Source organism: Balaenoptera ricei, chromosome 11 (assembly GCF_028023285.1).
Source record: "Balaenoptera ricei isolate mBalRic1 chromosome 11, mBalRic1.hap2, whole genome shotgun sequence".
Taxonomy (NCBI): Eukaryota; Metazoa; Chordata; class Mammalia; order Artiodactyla; family Balaenopteridae; genus Balaenoptera; species Balaenoptera ricei.
This window is the reverse complement of record NC_082649.1, coordinates 68,226,899-68,253,716: the sequence shown is the minus strand read 5'-3', so window position 1 is coordinate 68,253,716 and position 26,818 is coordinate 68,226,899. Positions and strand designations below refer to the sequence as shown.

Sequence of the window (26,818 nt, the reverse complement as noted above, 5' to 3'; positions counted from 1 at the left end):
GATCCCACTTGACTGGCCTGCAGCTTCTCCTTCCATTGGACTAGTTAACTAAAAACAGTTTCCACTTTCTGAGGCCACTTACTTGTGAGCATCCAGTGTGTGCAGGACTGTTAAGGCCAGAACTTGGAGCAGAAAGAGTGGCCCCAGCCACCAATCTGGGTGGAAAGTTGGAAACTAGGATGTTCATTACAGCATTGTTTATAACAGGAAAACTGGGAACATGGTGCCTGTCCTTGAGGGCGTGTGCAGTGGACTGGCTGTAAACTCATGGTGCAGCTCTCTGGAGGCCGGGCACTGGAGGATGAACATCTAAGTACTTGGAATGAATGTGTAGAAGTAAACAGGAGGCTAGAAAACAGTAAGTACTGTGCCTTCTGGCTTCTGTTTAAAATGAAAAAGAAAAACACAAACAGGAAGGAAAGACATGCATCAAGCTACTAACTTTAGGGAAGGCCAGAGGTGAGGCTGATACTCATTTCATTTACCTGTGTTTTAAAAAATTTCTAGCAACTCTGGGTTACTTTGATAAGGAGGCGCTCCCATCCTGGGGAAGGACTAAGATCTAGCAGCCCCCAAGAGTTTGGGGGTTGGAGTGGACACAACAAGGCAGACAGGTGTAGGGCTTGTTGGCAACACCAGGGGGCAGCACCTGCTCACCTGCTTCCCCAGGGAACCAGGCCCTAGAAAGCTGTTTGTGCAGCCCGGACACTCAAAGGCTGTGGAGGCACAGTCGCTCAGCAGTCTGCCCAGTGAGCTAACTGCTCCCTCCAGGTCCAAGCATTAAACCTGCCTTGGGGCGCCTTTGTGGAGAGGCCCACTGTCTTTGGACAGGTTGGTATGAACTCAGCCCTGGCCTTGCCAGTACTTCTGCAACTTTGCCTTTTCACTCTTTTCCCTTTAACTGTGAAAAGGCAGGACTGTCACAGTTTGGGGATTTGTTCCTCTGCCTACGCCCTCCCATTTCAGAAACCATCCCAGAGACAGTCTGTAGGTTGTTTATATCAAGTCCTTTTATTCTGATACCACAGAATTACCTTGTTACAAATACAGGGGGAGGGACACTGAAGTACCACGAGTTCTCACAGAGCACAGGAGGACGGCACACGATTCACAAGGTCATGTGGAGGACTCGGGTCATTCATTGCACTTACAACTGTAAACTTGTTTGTTTGACTTTGTACAGCAGTCTTCCCCCCTCAAATAAAGAAGGAGAGAAGGAAAGAAAGGGAGAGAGGAAAGAAGGGAGGCAGGGAAGGAGTGAGGGGGAAGCAAAAACAAGACATGGAAGCTAGCAGAGGAAAGGCATTGGGCGGCCACCACTCTCCAGGGCACTGCACTTAGAGAGAAGGAGCTGATTTGATCCCAGAGGCCAAATGAGGCAGACACACACACACATACACATTCACACACTTGTTCACATGCATACACACACAATATCTCATGACTTCCATGGCTCTCCAGTGCCACCCCAGTGCACATGGCAGCAGGGCTGCTGGTACCCAGGGAGACAGAAATGATATCTCTGAGGAGTTTCAGTGGGTCAGGCCTGTCCCTCTGACCCTGTTAGAGTCCACAATGACAAGTATTTACAGAATGGGGGGAGGGGGCACGAGGGCAAGGGAGGGGCCAACAGGCCAGGACCTTGTTGTCATGGCAAAGAATCTGCCTGGAAAACTCCCCACAGGCTCCAGAAGACAGGCCATAGTTGCTGCCACTGCTGCCCACTCATCATGGGCCCTGAGACCACCCTCTCTTCCCAAGGACTAAGTGGATGGTGGGGAAGGGGGGTGTCACTGTGAATGCATTAGGCCCTTAAGTAGACAGAGGCGGCAGTGCCCTTGTTCATGACACTGGGTCGGGGGAGGGTGTAGAGAAGGCCTGGACTGCATCCCAGAGAACCCCTTGCCCATGTGGAAATGTGCTTGGTGCTCCCCACTGCCCAAGGCATCGAATGCTGGTCCCTCAGCCTCTGGACCCCAGAGCCACAGCTGTATCCACACAAGGGCCAGGACACCTGTGGCCCAGAGGCCTGCTCCAGCCACCTTCACAAGGGGTGATAGGTACAGATGTGTCCTGTGGATACGCTGGGGGTTAGGGAGTGGCAGATGTCAGAAATTTCAAACTCAGAGAGCTTGGCCAGAAAGGAGATTTGCTGAAAAGTCAACATTTGAGAGCGTGAAACTAGCTTTGATGGAGGCTGACCTGCTGTCATCTCCCTGCCTGTTCCCTGCTCCTGGTCCCATCCCTTGGCCTTTTATGGGGAGGATCACTGCATTAGTCCCTCATGTATCCAGCCACTAGGCACATCCCCACAAAGACCTGGCCCTGGGTGGTCAGAGGTGCCAGATGGTGGCCTCCTTCAGCCCTTGCACAGACGGCCTCATACAGCCCAGGCCTGATCTCTGGGATGAGGCAGGTGTCCCGTTGGATGGGTGAAGCCCAAATCCAGAAGGGCAGGGTCTTAGGCCCAACACAAGGGTTGACAGCCTCCTATCTCATCCACAGCTGCCAGAGGTGGGCCAGGATCCCTCTCTGAAGGGGTTTGTAGACCTTATAGGAAAGGATGAGAAATGTGGACCCCTGAGAAATGCATGGTGCAAACCAGAGCACTCTGGAGGAAGGCCAGGCCTGGAGGGGTCGGGCAGCTACCACCTGCCGCACTCTTGGCTCAGTCGTAGAGAAGCTGATGAGCAGTGGGATACTTAGGCTTCAGAGATAGGGGCTGGCAGGGAGTTTAGGTCCTGGAGGCAGATGCAGAGAGTGTCACAACAGAACCTTCTGTAAGTTTTGTTATTGAGAAGCTTCCCAAGAAACTCAGCTTGAAGCCACTGTCTATGTGAATAGGCACTCTGATCAAAGATGACACTGTCAGCTGTCCTCACCACAAATGCCAAAACTCCAGCTCTTCCTGAGCACTCTCTGGCCCCCTGGCCAGATCTCCTGGCTCACAGACCTTTGAGCCTCCCAGCCACAAAGGAGAGGCACGGAGAGGTGCAGTCAGGAGCTGGGCCCTACCCTTGGCCTCTGTCTCTCTGGCTACAGACGCAGCCCAGCTCTGCTCTTGAGCAGTGCCCCGCTGGGAAGGGGCGGCCAGATGTCTCTGGCTCAGGGCTTGGGTAAGTGGGGGAGTGACTTACAGATGGAAATCCTACAGCAAACCTTCAGAATGTTCACACGCACACATCCTGTGCGGGCTCCCACCACGTGTCTCCTCAGAGACATCTTGGTCAGAGAAACCTGCAGGGGGTGTGGGGCCTTGTCCTGCCGGGCCCACAGCCTGGCATGCTTGGGCAGCAATTCCGGCGGGTCCTCACTAGCTCGTGCAGAAGTTAGCTAGAAGCACTCCTGAAGGAGAGGTTCTGAGACAAAAAGAACTCCAAGCAAGAGGGTCGAGCATTGAAAATGGATGAAATCGTGCAAAGAGGCTGCGAGCTGTGCATGCTCCACTGCGGGACAGGCGGTGACTCGCCTGGCAGCAGCGAGTCCTGCCACAGGTCGAACATGCCACAGACTGAGAATTTCACACACACGGTGGGAGCGGGGGAGGGGGAAGGGAGCGAGGGGTTTGATATGAGCATATCTATCCAGTTTCTCAATTGCAGGTTTGCAATTAACTCCTTATACATAACACGGAATTTAATAAATATTAACAGTTGTCTTTGAGGGTTTATATTTCATTGCATAGAACGTTAGAGATGAGACTTGTGGCTGTGCCCAAGGTGAAGGGAGGCCCCTAAGGGAAGGGCCTCAGGGAGGAACACCGCCCAGTCCACCAGGTGGATGGACAGCGCCACACTCCCCAGCGCAGGGCCCTGGGCCCTTCCCTTGGCTGGCAGAAGCCCTGGCCCCTCTGCTCTGAGCATGTCCACTGGTGATGGCTTAAGAAGGACTGGAGTTGCACGGTAAACAGAGGCGGGCTGAGGGGCCTCCCTAGACCCCGCCCTGGGGTTGTGCTCTTGGTGGCCTGCTGCCCACTATTGCTTCTAAGTCAATATTCTCCCTGTGCTGAGCAGGGGCAGAGCAGAGAGGGAACCAAACCATCAGTCACAAGGTGGTGGTGGAGGGGAGAGGCAAGGAGGTGAGCCGAGAGAGCGAAGAGAGAAAGGGTCGGGGGAGAAATAAAAGAACAATGTTTATGAGGTATACACTTAAATCAAACTGAAATGATTAAGGCTGTTCTTGAAATCAAAAGAAATCCCCAGGTGTACGAACGAGGAGCCGGCTGGTCGAGACAATGGTGGTGCCGCTGGGATGCTCACGATGACTGGGGGTGATGGCTTTGAAGATAGTGGCGGGCGTGCTAGCACGCGGCCACCCACGGACTGGGAGAAGCCTCAGCCAGCGCCCACGCTGCTTTTCGGTGCTATGGCCTCTTATTTCAGCGATGAGACAGTGTTAGGTCCTAATGTTTGTAAAGTTCTCCCAATCCCACGCTAGCCACATGGAAGTCTGCTCCGGTGTCACCCAGGGGGCAGGGTGAAGGGGGCAGGGCCCTGTGGCCACAGAGGGATCTGAGCCAGCTGGAATGTGAAGGAAACAGAGCCCGGGGCCCCCAGCCCTCAGTCAAAGCCCCTCTCCAAGGCTGTGGAAAAACTTCTGGCATTGTGGAGGGAGGGCAGTGTCCGTCAAAAACAGGCTGCGCGCGCCCAAACTCTGTGTATAACGCATTGGTAGCCTGGCTGGCCAGGCCGCAGAAGGCGGCTGTGGGAAGAGCAGCAAGACTGCCGTGTGGCAGGGCCTGCAGAGAGGGTTCCTGCCTCCCAACGACGGCTACGCCTTGAAGGTGGTGCCCTGAGGAGAGCAGGGTCTCTGGAAAGACAATCACAGGTCCCCCTGGGCCAATGGTCCCACTTGACCAACAGATGTTTCACCCCGGCAGCTGCTGTTAGAAAACATCCCGTCCTCAACTGAGGCCCGCCTGCCACGTCCCACCTGGTGTGAGTCTTTGGGCCAAGGTTTGCCAGATTGTAGATGCTTGGAGGAGAAAAGGAGGGAGGGGGGAAGGAAACAGGAAAGACAGAAGAATTTTGTCAAGAACTGTGGACAGCTGCTTCCCGCCCACACTCCTTCCAGCTGTCTGCCACATGCTGACGGCCTGGCTCCTCCTCACCCATGGGATCCCACCCCACTGAGGCTGGGGGAGAGGGGTGCTTGGGCAGGTTTGAGGTCATAAAGAGAAGATCAGGAAGAAAGAATCAGGTTGGCCAGGAAGGGCCATTTCTTTAACACAAGTTGCTTTTTGTTTCTTAAGAGTGAGGGAGATGGGATTTTGTTTAAAACAACGAGCCTCTCCCAGCCCACTTCTGAAATTTCCACAAAAGACACCAGGAGATAGACACTCACAGAAGCACTGACCGCTTGGCCCAATCAGCCAAATGCCAGAGCTTGAGGGTGATTCTTTTAATTACAAAGTTAGTGGTCTCAGTAGCCCACGCACATCGTGTGACAGGACACAGAACAAAAGGAACCATGCCAGTGGTCCCTTTCCCTCCCTAGTGACACTGCCCTGGCCCTACACCCAAGGTGGGTCCTACCATAGACCTGGTCCATGGGCTGCCCCTCTTTCCCCTCCCTTCAGCACAACTTCTGATTTCATATCTGTTTCAGGGCAACTCAGAGGAAACATCCAGCTGGGTGGGAAAGTGTCAGGGAGCCCGCTGTCATGGGGTGAAGGCAGGAAGAACACTGAGGTGCTGCACTGTGGCTACTCTAATTAGAATAAATTCTGGGCTCTTTACTTTCGCCTACAAAGCCCACCCCAGCTGGCTCCTGCCCCCCCGCCCCGACATCACCCCGACCATCTCTCCCCTCCTCTGTGGCTCTAGCTGTGCTGGCCTTTTGTCTGTCCCTGAGGCCTATCTGTCTCATCAGAGCCTCTGCGGGTGCTGTTCCCTCACTGGGCACATCCCACAACAGCCTCTTCTCCTTCCTTGAGCCTTACCTATCATGGACCACTTTCTCTAGAGTGGCCCCCTCCGTGCCATAATCCTGCTTCCCTGGCTTCAGAACACTTACAACCTTAAGAAATTATCTTTTAATCTCATTTTTTAAAAACTTATTTATTCTCTCCCCCTCTTAACGGGCTGTCAGCTTCAGAGGGCAGGGACTTGGTCTTGTTCCCTGCTGGATCCCCAGAACTCAGAACAGGGCCCAGCACCTACCTAGGGCCTGACAAACATTTATTGAATAAATGAATAAATGGATGGGAAACTGGACCTTTCCAGTTTCCCCGCTAGTCCTCCAGAGATAGGTGGCCCTTTTGGCACTGCACCCAGCTCTCTCCCACAAGCAGGCCAGGCCTGGGCAAAGGCCCTTGCTGGCCCCAGCGCTCCCTCGTGATTTGCTTGTTGAGTGCCTGGCCCTGCCAAACACACGCCTGCTCACCATGAGAAGCACCCACACCTCCATACTCTTAACAGTAGAATTCGCAAAGGCGGGGTAGGAAGAGGACCCCAAGGCTATGGAATGGGAGGAGGTGGTCCCTGGCTGCGCGCAGAGCAGCACCAACAGCCGGCCTACCCTCCCCGCCATCCTGCATGATGTACCGCTTCCTCCTTCCCGCCCAGAGGCAAGGCCAGGTCCAGAGGAGGCTCTAGGCAGAGGCTTCGGATCCTGCTTTGGCCATTGCAGCCCAGAGAGAGCCAGGGCTCCCATCCTGAGGCCCTTCCACTCTCTCCCTGGGCTGACCTGGTCTGGAGCTGAGACTCATGTCTGGGTGACCTCCCTTTCCGCTCCATCCCTTTCCTGTCTGCCTCTCCACTCATTCTGCTTTTCCACCTTGCAGGTCTTGAACTCAGCCTGTGAAGCCAATTGTATCTTGACGTCACACCAAGGGCTGCTAAGCTCTCCAGGGTTTGAGGACTCCAGCCTCATCTGAATGTCTGGAGCAAAGGTACCAGCACTAGGCCTCAGGGATGGGGCTTTGGAATCAGTGCCCAGTGTACAGACCCCAAGTTGTGGGGCACGGTTGGCTCTGCCGGGCCCTTTCCCAAGGTTACTACCTGAGTCACCTCAGCCAGCTCAGTTGTCTCTGCCTCCCAGGTAGCAGCTGGGCCCATCCTAGCTGAAGGAAGCCCACCAGGTCCCTCCTAGTTCACACTTATAGGAACTGGGTCAGTCTGGTCAGCCAGGCCTTGGCCCTTCACTCCCTCCTCTGCCCCACCCAACCCTAGTCCTGATACTCACTGTTATACGCAGAGTCCAGAGCTGCGCCCAGGCCTCTGACTCCAGAGATTTTTCCACAGCAATGATATCATCTCCCTTCATTTCCTCAAGAGCCTGGGGAGCATTTACAGAGGAGGGCTGGGAGGAGCTGTATCCCAGGGGGACCCACCTACAACCTAATGTCAACTCATAGCTTTAGGAGCCCTGCTGGGGGCTAAGGGGTGGTAGAAAAGGACAAAGGGATGTTGGCCTTGGCTTCCCTTTGCTGGGGACCTCTACTGTGTTGGCCCCATGTTGGGACCTCTGCGCACAGGGTCCCTCTTCCTCTTCCTCCTCCCACTCTCATAGGGGAAGGACACTGCAGCTCTGGCCACATCACCCACTACTGAAGACCACATTCCTCCCAGAAGACCCCGCAGGACTTAAGAGCCCCGACTCGAGCGCCTCAGGCCTTTCCCAGGGGAGGGTGGGTACAGGCAGCTCATACTCACCCTGCAGGGCATGGTCACCAGAAGGAGGAGAATTTTTTGCCAAAAGCAGACACAGCTGTGACAGAAAAAGGAGAGGTCAGGAAGTCAGGCTAGGCTCCCTCCTAGTCAAGGCCATTTGGCACAGTGAAGCCAAGCTCAGCCTAAGGGGCAGGGACTACCCAGAGAACCACTAGACCACAGCAGGTGGGCCCTCGGGCTGGCCTGTGCCTGGGTGACTGAGCCCAGAACCATTCCCCAGACCCGACCTCTGCCAGAGTAGGGCCCTGGAGCAGCCGTCCACCCTGGACCTAGCTGTAGGCAGTGCGTACCTTCCGTCAGCTTGCCGGCCTGCTCTGCTGCCCCACCAGGGAGGATCTTGGAGAGCACACTCTCCCCGTCGGCACCTGGCTGGCCGGCAGGAGCCCCTGGGGTCCCTCCAGGCTTGGCTCCAGCCTTCATGCCTAGGGGTAAAGAAACCACCATCATAAGCTGTGCTTGGCCTGGCTCTTCAGGGTCTGAGTGGGAGAGCAGCTGAGAGGAAATCTCACAGGTACCCTGTGAGGTGGAGGGTGAGGAGAAGGATAGAGAAATAAAGAGAGGAAGGTAAGAGTGGGAAGAAAAGGGGTGGGAGGAAGCAGAAAAAAGGAGGTTGAGGAAGATAAAGAGGGAGAAAGGGAGGAATAGGCAGAGGAAGATGAGAAGGCAGAGGAGAGAAGGGAAGGGGAAGGAAGGAGACAGTAAGAATCCATGGTCCTGGCCCTGTGATCACCAGCACCTTCGAGATTCCCTGCCCAGAGCTGCCTGGGCCCTAATGCCCCAGTGCTGGTGATCCCATTGGCTCATTCTAACCCCAGGCTCGTTTCTGCTGGGGAGGCCTTCAGTGCACTGGGCACCTTCTCAGGGAGCAGTGAAGGCACGCAGTGCAGGGGAGCTCAGGGTGCCAGTCAGCACAGGGAGAGGGCAGCCCAGGTACTCTTGGTCATAGCCAAGGGCGTCCAAAGGCAGGCTCACCTGCAGGTCCAGGTCCTGGTGGTGGCTGGGCCTGAGGAAGTCTCCCCTGCTGGGGTGCTTTGGCAGTCCCTTTAGAGCCGTTCGCCTGCTCTGCCCGCGGCTGCAACACAGAACCCATAGCTGAGCTACCGCCCGTCAACTCTGCCCAGCCTGGAACCAAGGGGCTGTCCAAGCTGCAGTCCCAGCATCCACCCTGGGGAGGATCCACGTACTGGAGCCCTACTTACTGGTCCTGATGGCTGGGGGCCTGTGGCTGTTGAGGGCCCTGGCTGAGGCTTCCCTGCTGGCTGGCTGGCAGCGGGGGCCGGACCCCGGGCAGCTGGCTGGCCCTGCTGCTGCAGGCGGGCCTGCGAAGGGGCCTGCTGCAGAGGCTGTAGCCCGAGACCCTGCTGCTGCTGCTGCTGCTGCTGCTGCTGCTGCTGCTGTGTCTGCGGCTGGCGCGATGCTGTTGCTGAGGGCGTCTGCCTGGATGGAGGCGGCTGTGACTGCTGTGGACCTGGAGCTGCCTGCCGACCTTGCGGCTGCAGCTGGAGTTCTGGCTTTGGCTGCAGTGCAGCAGGCCCTGAGTGGGCCTGCCGGGAGCCCTTCTTGCTCTCAGAGGCATGATGGTAAGCTGATGGAACACGGGATGGCTGTGAATATTCACCAGAGCTGGGGTACCCAGGCTGACCCTTCTTCTGCACGGTTGGGGCAGGGCTGGGCTGAGGGTGAGGCCGGGCCTCATGGCGACTCAGGTCTCGAACGTGTGGTTTGGCAGCACGCCGGCCCGGCTCCTCGCCAGTGTGGCGGCCTGAGTGCCGCCCGTGGTCACCATGGTGTCGGTGTTCCTTGGCTGAAGCATGGCGGCCCAGGCCACCCTCATCGTGTGGCCACAGGCCCTCCTCGGGGGGCTCATCGTAGTCGTGGTAGCCGTGCCTGGCAGGGCCTCGCTTCTGGGAGGAGGAGGAGACTGCGTGGCCCCCGTGGTGCCTGAACCGGTCAGAGCGGGCATCCCGGGGCTTATCAAACCAGTCTGTCTCCTCCTGGCCCAGGTGATACGCTTCAGGGACCAAAAACAGAACACCATCAACCCCCGGGCTGGCCGCAGTGGGAGGCCCAGCTGAAGCCATGCAAGGAAAACAGAGGGTGGGCGCCACAGCCACAAGCGTAATGCCAGGCCCCAGCCCCCTCCCACAACCGGGCCAGGGCGCGGGTGCAGCAGGCAGGAAGGGCAGCCTGCAGCAGGGCCCACTGGGTGAGGCGCCAGGCCAGCCCCACTGAGACATCTCAGGGCTCAGGGCCCCACGGGCGGGCAGGCCCCCCCGGTGCTGAGCATCTGCAGAAATCACCCCCAGCTGCCATTACCTTCGCTGTCGGAAACTACGCAGTGGGAATCATCCAGGATGTAGCCCTCCTCACACTTATACGCGTGGGCCCGTGGTCCATCCTTGACGTGCTCCTGGACGTCAGGCATGGAGTGGCTGGAGCAGAACTGTGGGCAGGTGTCCCCCGGGGGGAGGGTGCCCCCAGCAGGGTGGGGCCGCCCCAAAGGGCTGACGGGGCTCTCCTCTTCAGAGGCCTGGCTCCGCATGGGGGGCCGGGTCCGGCCATGGGCCATGCTCAGAGATGAGGGCTTGGGGCCCGCTTTTTGAAGTCGCTCCACAGCCTCCCGTTCCCGCTCGTATCCCTTGGCCCGGCCACTGAAGTCATGGCTGGAGAGCTTCTCCCCGCTGTATGCAGATGCCACCTGGGACCGGCTGCTCCCACTGTACATGCGGTCATCCTCCTCCACTGGGTCCCGGCTGGACACCCCGTAGTACCTCTGCTGCTCATACACATTCTTCTTGAGCCCGTAGGTGATTTCGTCCTGGAACTTCCTGCCCCGAGAGGCCAGGCTGCTGCTGACTGCAGGGGAGGGGTAGGAGGCCAGGTCTGACTCTACATCCTTGGCCTCTTCGATAGGTGAGAACTTGGAGATCTTTTGCTCCATGCCCTGCTTCCGGTGCTTGCTGCGCTTTGAGGAGACGGCAGCCGGGGCCAGGCTCTTGGAGGGATGCTTGGGCCCCACGGGGCCTGGGCTATACTTCTCTGCTCGAGCCCCGTGTCTGTAGTCACTGTCACTGTAATAGTGGGTGCTGGCTAGTCGGCCATTGCTCTCCACGCTCCTGTGATGGCCGCTCTTCCCACGGGGGTCGTAGGAGTCCTCCTCGGATTCTTCCTCCCCTCTGGTATAGCAGCAGGGCAGTGTGGGCCCCTCAAGGACACCTGGTTCTCCTGGCTCTTTCCCTGGACGCCCACTGCTGCTCGGCCCCAGGGGCTCCAGCCTCTGGCTGTCAGGGGCAGTGGAAGCACTCTCCTTGGTCAGCTCACTGATGTCGTCAATCATCACATAGTTCCGAGGGACATTCTGCTCCAGGCTGGTGTAGTGTGAGTCAGAGGGGTAGGTGGGGGCTGGGCTCAGGCTCACACCACTACGGTCACTGGCCCGTGGCAGCTCAGGGGCCTTTCCTTGTTCATAGCTGCTGCTTACTGCTGGGCCACTATAGCTGGTTTCAGACGAGGCTGAAGACATGGTCACGACAGGGCTGGCGATCACCTCATAGTTGGTGGGCACCTTCTGCTCCAAGTCGGCTAGTGATGTCTGGCGTGGCTTCTGGTGGGGGGTACGGCTGTCAGTCGGGACTGGGTAAAGGGTGCTCTGTGTGGTTGGCATGGGTGTTTGGGCTGTATAATGGCCTGTGGGACGGAAAGCCTGCTGGCTTGGCAGGCCAGGCTCAGCAGGGTAACTGGCGCCAGGAGGAAAGGCAGGTGCTGGGTACGTGCTGGGGCCAGGGTAGGTGGGTGCCTGGTGGGCTGGGAATCCATTCTGTGTTGGCCCACCGCTGCCTGCAGCGTACTGTGGCGCCGGAGGTGGGAACCGGGGTTGCTGGAAAGCAGTGGGGCCGGAGGGAGTGGCAGGAGCAGCGGCAGTGACAGGGAAGTCTGCGTACTGGCCAGCCGGAGAGGCACAGCCCTGGAGCCGCAGCTGGTTGAGCTCACTGTCTGACAGGTAGTCGCGATGCTCACTGAGACCACGCAAGGGCGGGTAGTCACGGCCACCCCGGTCTCTGGCCAAAGACTCTTTGCGCTGGGTGATGCCCAGCTCCAGGTACTTGAGCTTGGCGTCGATCTCCTTCTCCTCCTCGTCCAGCTCTGCCTGCTTCTTGCGCAGCTTGGTGGACTCGTGCTCCACCAGCCGCAGGTCCCGGTCCAGCTCCCGGAGCAGGCTGGCCTTGGTGGCAGGGACAGCGGTGGGCCCCACCAGCCCACGCTGCAGCAGGCTGGCCGCATACAGCTGTGGGGGAGCCTGGCCAGCCAGGGGCAGGTGAGCCTCCTCTGGAGGGGGACTAGGCAGTGTCCGCTTCACCTTGCGGACCAGGCCGTTGGGTGGCAGCGCCGACACCTGAGACAGAGGGAAGGGCGGGCAGCACTGAGACCCAAGGTGTGGGTGGCCTGGCAGGGCACAGGGTAGAAGAGCCCTGGCCTGGGCTGGGGTAGGGGCTGGGCTCCACACTGTCAGTGCCCTGATTCATCAGGCAGCCTTGAGGCCTGCCCTGCCCACCCACTGGCCTTGGAGGGAGGGCCTGTGATCATCTTACAGGCCTTCTCCTCCCCAGACCTCGGGACAGTGGGACGGGAGGAAGCAGCAGATGCCCCTCTGTGCTGGTGTCTAATACTGGCCTGGCACACAGCACGTCTCCAACAGGCTTGCCACCCTCCGCCTCCCACTGAGGGTACTGAGGTGAGGAGAGTACACGTCTGACGGCTCTGGGTTTGGGTCCTAGCAGCTGGCAGGGGCCAAGGGCAGTGGAGGGCCATGGACAGGAGTGGAGTGGGTCCTGGGCCCACCAGGTTCCCAGAGGATCATGGCAGGGGGCGCATGCTGACTGGATGTCAGGTGCTGCAGGCTCCGAGTCTTTTCTGCCTCCTGCCCTCCTCGTCTCTAAAGTGAAATGCAGTTCGGCCACCTGTCCACTCTCCTCCTCCCGCGGCCCTGTACCACCGTCTGTCAAACTGTGCCCTCGGTCTGGCCCCAGCTCCTCCACGTCCCTGTCAGCCTACCGCTCTCTGAGGCTGCCAGACTCCTCTAGGGCCTCTCCAGCCCTATCTCTGGCTACCTGGCTTCCCAGTCAGGGCTCCCTAACATGCTCTCCATGGGGTCCTCCTCACCTGCCCAAGGCTCCACATTGCCTCAAGGTCCACATTGCCAGAAGCTTTGTCCTGGGTCCTTCCATTGTCTCTACCTCCCAGGCCTCTGGGTTTTATGGACCACCCAAATCCCCTAAACACACTGGGGACTGACATCGGGCTTCTTACCTTTTACCTTGCCAAGAAACTACATAAAAGCCTCCCACCTGGGCTTCCCTGGTGGCGCAGTGGTTGAGAATCTGCCTGCCAATGCAGGGGACACGGGTTCGAGCCCTGGTCTGGGAAGATCCCACATGCCGCAGAACAGCTGGGCCCGTGAGCCACAATTACTGAGCCTGCGCGTCTGGAGCCTGTGCTCCGCGACAGGAGAGGCTGCGACAGTGAGAGGCCCGTGCACCGCGATGAAGAGTGGCCCCCGCTTGCCACAACTAGAGAAAGCCCTCGCACAGAAACGAAGACCCAACACAGCCATAAATAAAATAAATAAATAAAATTAAAAAAAAAAAAAAAAGCCTCCCACCTACTTTCACCATATGTCATAAAGGAAATGATAATGTGTCCCCAGACCTCAGGACGAAGGGTGGCCTTTGATGGAATGGAATAAATTTCCCTCCTTGAACCCCTCACTCTGTTGTCTGTCTTTTGTCATTTGGTCTCACACCATGAGTGCCCATCGTGGCGTGGCACCCCCCATGGCCAGCCCATGGGACCTCTGTGCCGACCCTAGCACGGAGCCAAGACCACCTGCCTCTCTGACGTGCCTTCCCTGCCAGCCCAGAATCCTGATCCCACCCACACCCCTCTAGCCTGCATACCCTAGGGCTCTCCACAACCCAGACTCACCTCCACAACCCCACCCACTGAGGCCTCACCTCTCTCCTCTCTGCATCACACTCAGAAAACGGGTAAATATACCTTCCAGTGCCTCTGGCTCCTAGGCGCTCTCCCCAGGGCCACTGTGCAATCACTTCCTTCAGTCCATCTGCCCATATTCTGCCTAGGAAACTTTCTAAGATACCCATCTTGTCCTGTCTCACCTGCCTGAAACACCCAGAAGCTCCAAGGGCCTTTGAGAAAATCCCAACCCCCTCCTGGCCTGGCACTCAAAGTCCTTGGTGTCAGTCCCTTGCAACCCCCATCTTCCTAACATGCAGGCCACCTCTCACAGTCCCGGGACATCATTGGCAACTAAAGCCACAGATGAGGGTGAGTTTAGACTCCAGGAGCCCCTATCTAGGGCAGCAGACAGGTGTGTAAACAGATTTGCTGAGGGCCAGATAGGGGCATGGGACAAGATGAGGCAGAGAGCACGCTGCAGCCCACTGGAATGGGCCTTGAATGGTAGTCCAAAGGGCTTTGGCTTCCTGTGGGGCAAGGGAGCCAGGCCGGGGCTGGGGAGTGGGGAGCAGCCCAGCCAGGTCGGTGCTATTTTCTCAGGAAACATCCAAAGAAGAGATATGGAGTAGGAGGGGCCCAGGCTGGAGGGGAGAGCTGAGGAGGCCTGAAGGGGGAGGTGGCAGGGACTGGACTAGATACGGGCTGTGAAGAGGCAGTGCTAGGGTGAGGCTGAAGTTTCTAGCAGGGTCTGGATAGTCGTGGGGGCCCAAGTGTGAGTGTGTTTTGCCCAGGATGTCCTTGCTGGGCTGCGGGCTCCACTGGATGTGCATCGAGATATGCATCCATTCCTCGACTCCTAGCTCTGGGCCTCTGGAGCTGGAGGTGACTCCACCCCCACCCCAGGAGATGCCCCTCCCTGTGGGGCCCCCCAGGCTAGGCAGAGACCCCTGTCCCACCCTGGACCAGCCCCTGTGCCCATACCTGGCTACCCAGTACCCCCTGGTGCTGGTAGAGGGAGAACCTCTCTTTGGCAGACTCCTCGGCGGTGGGGCTGAGGGGCTTAGGGTCAGACAGGGACCGCTGCAGGGTCTTCATGGGGCGCGGCAGCGTCTGCTGGCGGAGAGCGCTGTCAGCCGTGAAGTGCTTCTGGGGACTCACGTGAGCCTTGTTCAGCCTCTCACTGGAAGCAAAGGAGGTGTCCAGGAGCCGGTGTGGGGACAGGGGTGAGACTGGTGAGTAGAGGACCTGGGGGGACTTGGGAGGCTGGCGGCTCACAAGCTGTGAGAGGGACTCCGGGGGCAGGTGGGCCTGGTATCCAATCTCCAAGGGATCTGGCTTCTTTTTTTCGAATCTGCCCAGGGGCCCTGGGGTGACGATCTGGATGCCAGGCAGGTAGGGGCTGATGGCAGTTGGCCCTACAAGCTGCGGCCCGGCCGCACCCTGGGCCTGCCCATCCGGCTCCGTCTGGCAGGCCAGGCTCTCCCCACGCCCAGTCTTCTCTGGCGCCGATATGTACCTGACGATCTCCACCTTGGGGTCGGTGGCAGCTGTGATGTGGATGGCTGGAGAGACTCTGGGCAGCTGGTCAGGCTCTGTCTGCACGGAGCAGTCGCTGATGGTCTGGATGCCCACGCTGCTCATGGCCCTCATGGCGGGGGCGGCAGTGGATGATGAGGCAGTAGCATCGTGCTTGCTGTCGGAGCCAGAGTCTGAGTGGCGGGAAAGACGGGACCTGCGGCGGCGCACTGGCTGCTCCCACTCGGCGCTGTCCTCGTCGTCCGTCTGCACGCTGCAGTCAGCACTCCGCCGTGCCCGGCGCCGCCGGGTCAGGAGGTAGCGGCCCTCTCCATCCTCATCATCCGTCTGCACGCTGCTGTCTGCAATCCTCCTGACCACACAGGGCTCAGGCCCTGACTCTGGCTCGCACACGTCCCGCAGGCGTGGCATGGAGTGCCGCTTCTTGATGCCACTGCGGCCTGCCTCCCACTGCTCCTCAGTCTGCAGTGACATGTCCGAGGCGGAGCTGGGGAGACCCCGGTGCAGCACGGGCTCACGAGGCTGCCCAGGCCCCTCAGGCCCAGGCACGGCAATGAAGGCCGCGTGGGTCAGGGGTGGCCAGTACTGGCCATTCTGAGCCAGCTCTGTGGCAGCTGGGGGAGGCCCTCGACCGGGTGCCTCACAGGCCACAGGGAAGGGAGCCTTCTGCCGCTGCTTCTGTTCCTCCAGCTGCTGCTGCAGCTGCTGCTGCAGCTGCTGGATCTGCTCCAGCTGCAGACGCTGCTGTGCTAGCTGCTCCCGCTGCAGGGCGAACTGAGCCTGCCGTTCCTCCTGCTGCTGCTGCAGCACGTGGTGCTTGATGGTCTGCAGCTCCTGCAACTCCCGCTGCACCAGCAGCTGCTCTTCCTCGCGGTGCCTCTGCAGCTCCACACGCTCCCGCTCCAGCTCCTCCTGCAGCCGCAGCTGCCGCAGCTTTTCTAACTCCACCCGCTCTCGCTCCAGCTGTAGCAGCTGCTCCTGCTGCTTCCGCTGCCTCTCCTCCTGTGATGCTTCCTCCTTCTCGAGCCCTGGCCGGCTGAGGGCCCCACTGCCGCCCCCAGGAGCAGCATCTACTGGCGGCTTCTGGCCAGCCGCTGGGGCTGGGGCTGGGGCTGGGGCTGCTACAGCCTCCTTGACAGCAGCAGGGGTGGCTGTGGAAAGAGGCTCTTCCCGAGCAGCCCCTGCTGGCAGCTCTGGCCTTGGTGGGCCCCCAGCCCCTGGGGCCTTGGCAGCGGCAGGCTTCCCCAGGTAGACAGGACCCTCAGCAGGTGGAACGCTGGAAGCAGTGGGGAATCTACTTGGTACAGGATATCGGTACAGCCCTGTGGGCCCAAGAGGTACCCGGGGGGCAATCATGGGCATGCGTGTCAGGCTGGCGAGTGGCACGGCTGTGACTCCTCCGGATGCATAAGGCCTGTACATGCCACCACGCACCATGGGCCGCAGTGCTGAGGCAGGCTGGGTGGTGATGGGCAGTGTTGCAGCGATTGGAGTGTTGATAGTCGAGTAGATCATGCCGTCGGCTGCACGCACAGTGGCTGTGGATGGCAGCAGCTGTCTGATTGCTGTTCCCTGGGCTGCTGTAGGCCTGTACTGGGCCAGGTTCCCAGGACTTGGGTGGCCCTCCGGGAAGGTGGGGTTCCCAAGGAGGCCAGGTCTGAGGGGAGCCAGACCTTGCGGGGCACTGAGCCCCGGCTGGGGCTGATACTGCATGAGGTCGGGGCCACCGCCACCACTGCCACGCCGCCCTCTGTACTGGTCCATGGAGTTGAGGGCAGCACACATACGGCTGATCTCACGGGCCGTGGTGGCGCTGTACTGGGCCAGGCTGGCCTCCTGGAAGCCAGATGCATCTCCCCGTGGGCCATACCTATGGTCTGAGTAGATGTTTGACACTGAGCTGTAGCGCCGCATGGGAAGCGGGTGAGTCAAAAGGTCTGTGGGATGACGTAGGTCCGTGAATGAACCATACTGCAAGCCCTGCCCAAGGTAGCGTCCATCTGCAAAGCCCAGGCTGTAGGAGTGCTTCAGTGAGCTGAGGTCCATGGCTGAGTCTCGTCCAGGGCCCTGGAAGAGGTGACCAATCCTGTGGGTGTGGTAGTTGAGGCCAGCCTCAGCCAAATTGGTGTCGGACATGGAGGAGTACAGCCTGCCAGGGAGGCCCTGTGGGTAGGGCCTCTGCTCCTCATGGGGCACAGGCCCCCCGACCACCTGTGCCCGGTAGGTGGGGGCCTCGGGAGGCTCAGGGTCCCGGGGACTGTAGAAGGGGCCGCTGCTTTGGCTGGGTGGGGCAACATCTGCCACACTCTTCTCAGGTGCGCTGGGGGCGGGGTGAAAGGTACCTGTGCAGCTACTGCCAAAGGGGAACTTGTAGACCATATCACAGCATGCCAGCTGGCTCTCGGGCCTCATCCCAGTGAGGTCCAGGGCACCTGCCGGCTCCTCTGGGAGCAGTGTGGTCACAGTGCCTGCTGTGCCTTCTCCCATCTGCACCACCACTGTATGTGGCTTCCTGGCACCTGGCAAGGCGTGTGACCGCAGCTCTGCAGGGGTGGCCCGATGGGGTTCGGAACCAGGCTCTGGCACTGGGCCTGACTTGAGGCCAACACTCTGGGCAGTGCCCACCTGAGTGATCAAAACATCCCTTCTGGCCAGAGGTGCCACCTGGTTGGGCAGGTTATACCTGGCAAACTTGGCCTCCCTGGGTCTTCCTCGGGGCCCACCACGGTACGGGGCTGTCTGGACGGCCTGCTCTACCTGCTTGACCTGGGCCAGGCACACGGGGCTACCCGCACCCTGGCCAAAGTCCAGCCGGCTCTGGAAGGGGTCTCCATAGACCACAGGCTGCTTCTGCTGAGCCATGAGCACAGATGAGGCCATGGTGATGCTCACGGTGGTGGCGGTACTGAGGAAGGCATGGGTCTGCTCCTGAGCATTGAGGTTGATAACCAAAGGCTGTACAGCGGTAGACTGCCGTCCTGGGATTGGATCCAGAGCAAGGCCGTACTTCCTTGCTTCCACAGCAAGAGAGGTCAGGTCCATGCCCTGGTCAGTGAGGATGATGGGCGTGGGCTTGACGGCTGTGCGAAGGTCTACCACGGCACTGCCAGGGGGCCTGGGGCCGGGCTCGACCCTACATGTTCCAGGGACAGAGGAGATCCGGCACAGGGAGATGTTCTCAGCAGGGAGGGCGCCCCAGCCGTATAGTGCCAGGGGCCCATCTGCACCAGCACTGGCTGCCCGTGGGAAGCCAGGTGGCCCAGGTGGCTCTGGGGGCAGCTGAGGTGTTGTCTGGCTGTAGCTGTGGGTGGTGGGCTGGGTGTCAATGGGTGAGCACACTGGGGAGGTGGAGGCACTGGCATGGACCATCTTGGTCTGGCTGGAGGCATCTGACGCCAGTGTGATGACCATAAAGGGGGCATCCTGAGAGGACTGCTGCCATACCAGGCGAGGCGTGCTGGGTCGGTGTGGCGTCTGTGTGCCCTGAGCCACTGTGGGTGTCGGGGTGGGGGCACCAGGGCTCCGTGGCATGTCCGAGGCAGGGGTCAGGCTTGGCGTCTGTGTAGAGAACTCTGCTGTGGCCCTTGGGCCCAGCTTGCCAGGGGAGAATGTGGGACTCTCTGAGGGAGAAGATGGAGAGAGAGGGGGGCTGGAGCCTGCAAAGTAGGAATATCCCCGGGAGGTCTGCGGGGTGCCACTCTCGCCATCACTCACACTCAGGGGTTTCTCTCTGGCAGCCCGTCCACTGACAGCAGGGCCACGGGGGGGCTGGGGTAGCTCCTCAGTTTGAGACCCATAGTTTGCAGTGGTTGGGCTCTGTCCATAGCTGTGGCCAGTGGAAGAGGGCAAAGGGCTGCGCTCAGAGCCTGCTGGGGAAGTCGGAGTCACGTACCCTCGTGGCAGGCCAGCCGGACAAGGAGCCACAGCTGTGGAGGCTGGAGTCCCAGGGCCCTGGGTAAAGGTTAGGCCTACTTCCTTGGAGGCAGAGCTGGGGGAGGCAGGAGAGCTGTGCAGCTTGAGGGGGTCCTGAGGCTCCTTTGCAAAATGCTGAGTAACACGGACATCGGGAATGACTCGGCCCCCACTGCTGTCAGAGGAGGTGGAGGTGGAGAAGGACACAGGGGCGGCGAGCTGGGTGGGACTGGTACCAGGGGTAAGCGGGCCGCCATTTTGTTTCATTGGGTCCATGTATGCACTCTCGGCATTCAGAAACTGCTTCTCCTTCTTCTTGTCCTCAGCAAAGGCCAGGTCCCGTGAGGAGGCCTGATGCATGCGGGCAATGCTTTGTGACGTCTGAAGGATCTCCTGGTACACGGCTGCTCCCAGGCTGGCTGGCGTGCCCTCCGAGGCCGGCTGAGCAGCCCCACCATAGTCATGGTCTGGGGTGTCCTGGTATTCAAAGGAACCCTGGCCCCGGGGGCCTATGGGCTGAGAGGGGCCACCATGGGGCCCACGGCTCCCTGCTGCCTGGCCTTGTTGCCGCTGGAGCAGCTCGGCCTTCCGCATCATCTCCTCGTAGGCCTCCTCAGCGCTCTTGAGGGGCCGGCCGGAACTGGGAGTGGTGGTGCTGCCCAAGGGCGACTCGGTTGGAGAGTAGAGGGACATGAAGGTGGGCAGGTTGTACTCACTGCCTGACTTGTAGAGCCGAGGGGGGCCACCATCCAGGGCTTCAGCCTCTGAGTCAAGGGAGGGTGAGGGCGAGTATTCGGAGCAGGAGGAACGATGCAGCTCCTCCATCTCGGCCGCCTGCCTCAGCTCCTCCGTGGGGGAGGCATCCTCAATGGGTGACAGGTTGCTGGGGGGGGTCTTGGAGCGCTCACGCCGCCGCTGGGCCCGCAGCTCCTCCTTGTCACGCCGGGTCTTGCGGGCCGTGCTGCGGATGCGCTGCTGCTCCACCTCCCGCATCTTCTCCTGCTCGCGCAGCAGCTCCTCCTCTTCCCGCAGCTCCTCCTCCTCTGAGGAGTCCTCGATGGTGGGCAGCAGGGGCCCATGTGAGCGGTGCCGGGCCTTGCGCTGCTGCTTGGCTTCTTCCAGCCGCTGCCGGCGGCTGGGGCTGCTGTCGCTGTCCTCCTCCAGCGAGGACAGGGAGGTGGGCGAGGTGCCCGAGGTGTAGCTGGGCGTGGAGGCCGGCAGTGTGGAGGAGTGCTCCCCGCGGGAGCGGTCCTCAGGCGAGCCTGTCAGGCTCTCCATCTCCAGCTCGGGCTCCCGGTCCAGGCTGGGGTCGGGGCCTTGGCCCAGGTCCAGCTCATGGCCGTAGCTGCCCGTGCTATTGAGCTCGATGGTCTTGAAGCGGCGGAGCCCGCCCTGCAGAGCCCCAGTGCCATCTGCGGCCTCTGCTGGGCCTCCCTCGGAAAGCAGCTCCTCATAGCCCGTGGTGGCGTTGTGGGGCAGGCGCCTCTTGGGCAGCGCTCCCGGCTCTTGGCTGGGCTCGGGCCTGGGCCGGGGGCTGCCCTTCTGGGAGCCATGTTTGACCGGGCCGTGCCCAGCGGGGGCAGCGTCATCCTCCTCCAGGTTGTCTTCTTCGGCACTCATCTCCAGGATCTGCCGCCTCATGAACTCCTCATCCGTCAGTTCTGCTGCCCGGGATGGGGGCTGGGGCGGAAGAGGGGACAGGCCACCCTCACTGCTGTCCTCCACGTAGTCGTGCCTCAGCTGGCTGCCAAAGTCGTCTGAGGACTCAGCCGTGTCCTGCTGCTCCCTCCGGCGCCCCCACTCCGAAGAGTCTTCTTCCTCCAGGATATCCTCCAGCTCCTCATCCGAGTTGAAGGCCTCGGGCATGATGGACAAGGAGTGGGGCCGCCGCTTCTGCTCCTCACCACTGCCGTAGGGTGGCTTGCTCCGCTCACCACTGGGGGCCGGGCCCTGGGCCTCCAGCGAAGGCCTCATGCTGCTCCCCACCTTGTGGAGCTCAGAGGGGCTGGGCGGGCGTGGCCCTGTCGCGCCTGCACTGTCCAGCTGTTCCACCTCCTGCTGCACAATGCCTGTGATCTCACTCTGGGAGCTGGAGACACCATCGGAGGAATAGCCTGTGTCGCTGAGGCTCTGCGGGCTCCGAGACAGGTCCTGAGAGTAAGGCTTGCCCACCGGCTCCTGCAGCAGGGTGAGAAGCAGATGCTGACTCCCCATGGCAGACAGCTCGTGGGGGGGAATCCAGCCCTCTCCGTCAACCCAGAGCCCTGGGGAAGGGTACCTCCACCTCCCAGGGGATCAGGGCCCACCACCCACTCCATTGCTCTGGTCTTGAATAACTTACAGGTTCCATGTCAAACCCCAAGCAGCCCTAGGTTCTCAAAGAGAAATTTTACTAAACCTAATGGCAGCAGAACCCAGCAAAGCATCCAATAAGGTGTCAGACACAGAATCGGCCTAGAACTCACAGGCTCCAGGCCCTCTAGGGCCTCATCTAGGCATCCCTGCTGTCCTCTGTGGCCCCAAAGGGCCTGTCCCAGGTCTACATCCCAGTCCCGCAGGGAGTTAAGCCCTTCTCTAGATTGCCCTGCCTGAAAGCTAGGATCCCTGGGAAGTAAATGAGACTGACCTCCGCCTCCCTACCCTTGGGGGCTTCTGGAACCCCCGCCTTGACGGGGGTGGCAGGTTCAGTCCTCCGCACCCCAGCCTTTGCTTTAGGAGTCCCAGGGGGCAGGGTAGTCTCTGGAGGTGGCTTCGGCACCGGCTCAGCTTTAGCTGGGATTCCTGTCTTCTTTTCCTGGGCACTGCTCGGGGTCCTGATGGGTTCAGAAGCCCTGAGGGGCTTGGCTTGGGGACTGGCCTTGGTAGGAAGGGGACTGGCCTTGGTGGGCAGGGGACTGGCCTTGGCAGGTGGGGGGCCTGATGGCTGGCCCAGCCCTGGTGGCCCTTTCTGCTTCGGAGGGGCTGTTCCAGCTGCATGGTGAGGGGCCCCTACAGGGGGCTGCCGTGAGGCGGGCAGGGTCAGTGGGGTCGGCTCTCCCAGGCTGCCCTCCAGCAGCCGCTTAGTTTGGCAGTTCAGACAGAGCCACTCGGTTTTCTGTAAGGAAACGAGAGAGGAGGGGTTTGATGAAAATCACAAAGACACTGAAGTACTCAAAGATTATTCCTGTGACTATTTCTGTAAACTTAAGGAGGAGAAAATCTCCCAAAGCATGACACTAAAGGCACGAGGAGAAAAAGACTGATACGTTTGTTGCCCCCAAATGACAGACGCCCCATCCTTTAGATGCATATGTAGAGTTAAAAAGACAAACCCAAAGGAAGGGTCGCTTCCTTACCCCATAGAGAGCTTTTCACTTGGCCTGAAAAGGAGGAGAACCTGTTTGAGAGGGGAGGCTACAAAAGCAGCACAGTATCTGGAGAAGAAGGGGCGCTGGGGACTCACCCCCAGGGCATGAACAGCTTCTGGGAAGGGTGCAGAGTCCCCCAGGTGAGAGCCCCCGCAGACCAGGAACAGCATCAGGCAAGGAGCACCTCCCAGAGGCACTGCCCCGCCCCAGCCTCCTAGCTCTCAGGCCTCAGATACCATCCTTCTCCACACCCAAGTAAGGGCTGTGCTGGGAGGGTGCAGGCTCGTGGGGCCAGGGGAGGCTGTCTGGGGGAAGCCCTGCTTGGGGGTGGGGGATGGAGCTGAGCAGTCCCCTCTGTTCACACCCCCCAGCCCAAGTCACCTTGTCTTAGGCCAGCAAAGACGCCAGGCGAAAGCCTCCTCCTGCTCCCCCGGCCTCTGGGCTGTTCTTCCGATGGGAACTGTGTGTGCCAGCCCTTGGACCAGGGGCCCTGCTTCCTCCAGAGTTGGGCTAGGATCAAATCCTCAACCATCAGTCCAACAGTTTCAGGATTACCCTCTCTGTGTCAGTCTAAGTGCTGGGGACTGGAGACATAGCCATGACTAAGACGGACACACAGGCTGGCATGCAGCCTTCTTGGAACCCAGAGCCCCAAAGAGGTCATTCTGAGTATGACATGGGCATCAATGGTGAAGTTCCCAGAACACCAGAAACCAAGTCTAACCTCCCAGGTCCCACTGTCTGCACAGGGAGAGGGTCGAGCATCCCAAGCCCTGAGCGGGTGATTTCTGTAGCAGGTCAGAAGCTGGCAGGAGCATGTCTCCCAGGAGCCTCCTCCAGAGTCAGGGCTCCTCCTTGGCAAGACTTGAGGCCCTGTCCTGGCCCACGAGGGAGGGTTGGGCGGGGAATGAGAGTAACAGCACACACCTGTGCCTGCTCTTGTCCCAGGGATGCAGAGCCTCGGCACCCCTACTGTCCTACTGTTGCACATCGGGGTGCCAAGACACTCAGGCTCCCACCAGCAGCTTGACCACTAGGATGGGGCATCAGGGGAACCAGAGGACACAGAACCACAAGGTCAAAGAGCCAGGGACAGGGCAAAGAGGTGGCCCTTGGCCCTCACCAGCCCAAAGTGGGCCAGCATCCTCAGCACCCTTACCTCACACACTGCCCCTGGGCCCAAGTCAGACCCTAGCCCACCTGGCAGAGCCTTGGAAGCATGGTACCTCCAGGATGCCTGTCCTCAGCCTGGCATCCACAGGCCACCATGGCAAGTGCCATATCAATGATTCTGACCTGATTTCCTGCCCACAAAGCTACACACCACATCTCTGCCCTGGGCCCCAGCAGAGGCCAGGTCAGGCGGGTGGCAGGGCCTTGGTGTTGACTGAGGGATAGGTCTGCTCCACAAGCTTGTTACTCAGGGCCTTGAGACCGCTTCCCTGAGATTGGAGCTCCAACTCTGCCTGGAGGCCTAATTCCACACACAGGTCCTGAGCAGAGGGGCTCAGCTATGGAGGGGGACCCTTCAGAGGTCCTGCGGGTACTTACCCTGTTCCTTGTAGGGCCTGGCTCTAGCACCACTGCTGACTCCCCTGGACCTTATCTGATGCTCTGTGTATCCCCCATACAAACTCCTATGAAGCAATGGGTGCTGGCCACTTGCTGGGTCTTGGGCTCACTTGGTGCCTAGGGAGAGTGCTGGATGGGTTGAGCCAGGAATCCCATCCACGTTCCCCCAGCGTCACCTGAGGTCACAGTGGAACTCCCTCCATGTCAGAGAGGACTGTAAGGTGGCAAAATGATCCTAGAGAAGTGGGAGGGGTGTTAGCAAAGGCCCAGAGAGAGTTCTGGAAATGAGCAAACAGCCCCTTCCCTAGCCTCAGGATCAGCATGATGGGGTTAGGATCTGGGCCTAGACAGGGGGCTGGCCCAAGGCAACACTGCCCTGACTCCACCTTGGGTCCATGCACACAGCCAGCCAGGTTAGGCCTCTGAAGGTTCTGTCATCTGCTTTGGCTCACCTTGCTGGCTTGGCAAACCTCCGACCTCCACCTCTGGCCTGCAGACCCCACCCCAGAAGTGACAGTCCAAATGAAGCAAGGGCACCTTGGAAGGGTGGCCTGGATGGAGGCGACAGACCTAATGCCAAGAGCTCAGAGGCAGCCCCTGCAGTGGCCTGCTTACCTGAGCCCAGAGGCCCAGCCCTCAGCAGAGCATGTCAACTGTGGTCACATGCTCCCCGGGGTTTCGTTCCTTCCCACGCTTTCTCACAGAGGCAGCCAGGCTGCAGAAGGGGCTGCCCAGCTGGCCCTCTTGCTCCTGGCTCTGCTACAGCAGGCAGTGAGGGAAGGAGGGAGGGAGGGAGGGCAGGCAGGAGGAGGCATGTGAGGTAAGAGCTAAAAATAAACAGCTGACCTGGCTGCTGGAGGCCCTTCCCCAGCCCTCTGGGGGTGGTGGGAGAAGGGTACAGGGCATTGGGGCCACTAGAGGTGCAGCCAGGGGAGACCTGGCCAAGGATGGGGATGGGATGGGAGGCAGGCTGTGCCTGGGGGCTGGAATGCAGCTGCAAACTGAGGCCCTGACTCCTCTATTCACGTTGCTCTCATCTCTGCCCCTCACTTCATGCCCCCACCCCCACCCCGCTCCTTCATTCCCTGTTCATGCATTCCCTCTCCCCCTTTAGGGTTTACCCCCCTCATTCAATCATTCACTTGCACGTTCTCTGTCATACTCTCCCTCATCCAGCCCCAGCCCTTGGGGAGCTGCTGCTCACTTGCCCCTTTTCCTACCCCCTTTGGCAAGTGGGCAGGGGACAATCTGGGACCTGGGGATGGACATGGGAGGCTCTGATGACCATTTCTGCCTTGCCTCCCTCTGCCCAGTTCCTTTCTGGGGGCAGGAAGGTAGGAATCCCCCAAGGGCTATTGCCACCTAATAACGGTGGGAGGCGTAGATGTGCATACCTTCAGATGGAGCTAGGTGGGTTCGGGGCGAGGCAGGGGAAGTGAATTATCTGAGAGAGTTGGTAGGGTACCCCACAGGCAGGTGAGACCTGCTACCTTCCGGAATCACTGCCTGCTGCACCTCATGGGCCAAGAGAGCCCAGCGAGGCTGCACTGGAAGCTGGGCATCCTCCCTGCACTGTCTGACACAGCCTGAATGACCCTGCAGAACACAGTCTCTCTGCATGTGGAGCTGGCCTAGGTGTCCGTACGGTTACAGCGACACCGGACTGGCTGCCTAGCCCAACATAGCCCCAGCCCCACTGCCAGACCAGGGGCAGTGGATGAGAACTCCTGAGAAAAGGATGCCCAGAGGTTAAAAATAAAAGAGCCCAAGACTTGCACACTGGACCACAGGCATGGCCATCGACGGTGCTGCTGTTCCTCTCCTGACTCTTGCCCTGCCCTTCCCTGTCCCCAGACATGCGTAGGCTCCCCTTTTGGGGACCTCTGCCTCCGATAAGAGGAATCCTCCCTGATATCCCCAACGTTTGCCTTTATGTTTGGGCTGTGCTCTCCTCATGCTCCAGCACCAAATGTGTCCATTCCCTGTGGCCATCCCTCATGAGACGAGGATCTTGCACTGGCCACGGGGTCAATTCATACCCAAGTAGTAGGGGCTGGTGGGGACTCTTTCTTTCCTGTACAGAGACCCTCTTTTAGGACACTCTGGTTCCAATCTCCTGGCTCAAGGGCTGACTGTGTGTTGGACCTCGCACAAGTATCTGAAGTATGGCATCTCAACCTGGTTCTCACAGAAACCTAAGAGGGAGAACTATGGCCACCATTTCACAAGGGAGGAAACAGGTCTCCCTGAGATCACTACCCCACAGGCAGACTGAAGCAGGTCTAGAGCAGAGGCAACCCCCACCCCAAACAGGCCCAGCCCGTCCCACACATCACAGGTGCCAGGCCCTTTGCCCAGGGAGGCCTGACTTCTCAAGGCCACGGCTTGTATTTTGGCAATTATAATAAGATAAGAAACGGGCAGTGTTACAGTAACAACTCCAACTCCACTAATTTCTTCACAAACTCTATTTTGAACCGAAAGCCAATTAAAAATTAAGCCAGAGGGTACTATTATCTTTCAAAAAGATAAATAGGTAAAAAATTTGGAATCAACAACTGTTAATCATGAAATGACTCACATTTTATAGCACTATGGTTAATTTTTCAGAGAAAATTTCAAAGAGAAAAGGGATCTAGTCTTATTGCCTCCTCCATTGTATGCTCTGGACTCCCTCTTGAGAAAGAAGGTAAAAAGGTTTTTACAGCTCAGAGAGTTGGGGTAATTCCCACCCTGGCAGCCCAGACAGGTGGCTCCACCCACAGGTGGAGCCACAGCAGGTCTAACAGGCCTGGGGGGGAG

The 26,818-nt window shown here is 59.5% G+C and overlaps 1 protein-coding gene across 1 annotated transcript in view; it reads right to left on the bottom strand.

Annotated features, from left to right (window-relative positions):
• Positions 1–3,380: 3,380 nt before the first annotated feature.
• BSN (bassoon presynaptic cytomatrix protein) overlaps positions 3,381–26,818 on the bottom strand; it is an 89,729-nt gene continuing 66,291 nt past the window's right edge. The window contains exons 4-12 of the mRNA XM_059940593.1: positions 21,724–22,191; positions 14,631–21,275; positions 9,990–12,066; positions 8,873–9,684; positions 8,646–8,745; positions 7,964–8,095; positions 7,656–7,710; positions 7,186–7,278; positions 3,381–4,974 (exon numbers count right to left, since the gene is read on the bottom strand). Coding sequence (XP_059796576.1) covers positions 7,670–7,710; positions 7,964–8,095; positions 8,646–8,745; positions 8,873–9,684; positions 9,990–12,066; positions 14,631–21,275; positions 21,724–22,191 — 10,275 coding nt within the window. The 3' untranslated portion in view covers positions 3,381–4,974; positions 7,186–7,278; positions 7,656–7,669. The remainder of the gene's footprint in view (positions 4,975–7,185; positions 7,279–7,655; positions 7,711–7,963; positions 8,096–8,645; positions 8,746–8,872; positions 9,685–9,989; positions 12,067–14,630; positions 21,276–21,723; positions 22,192–26,818) is intronic.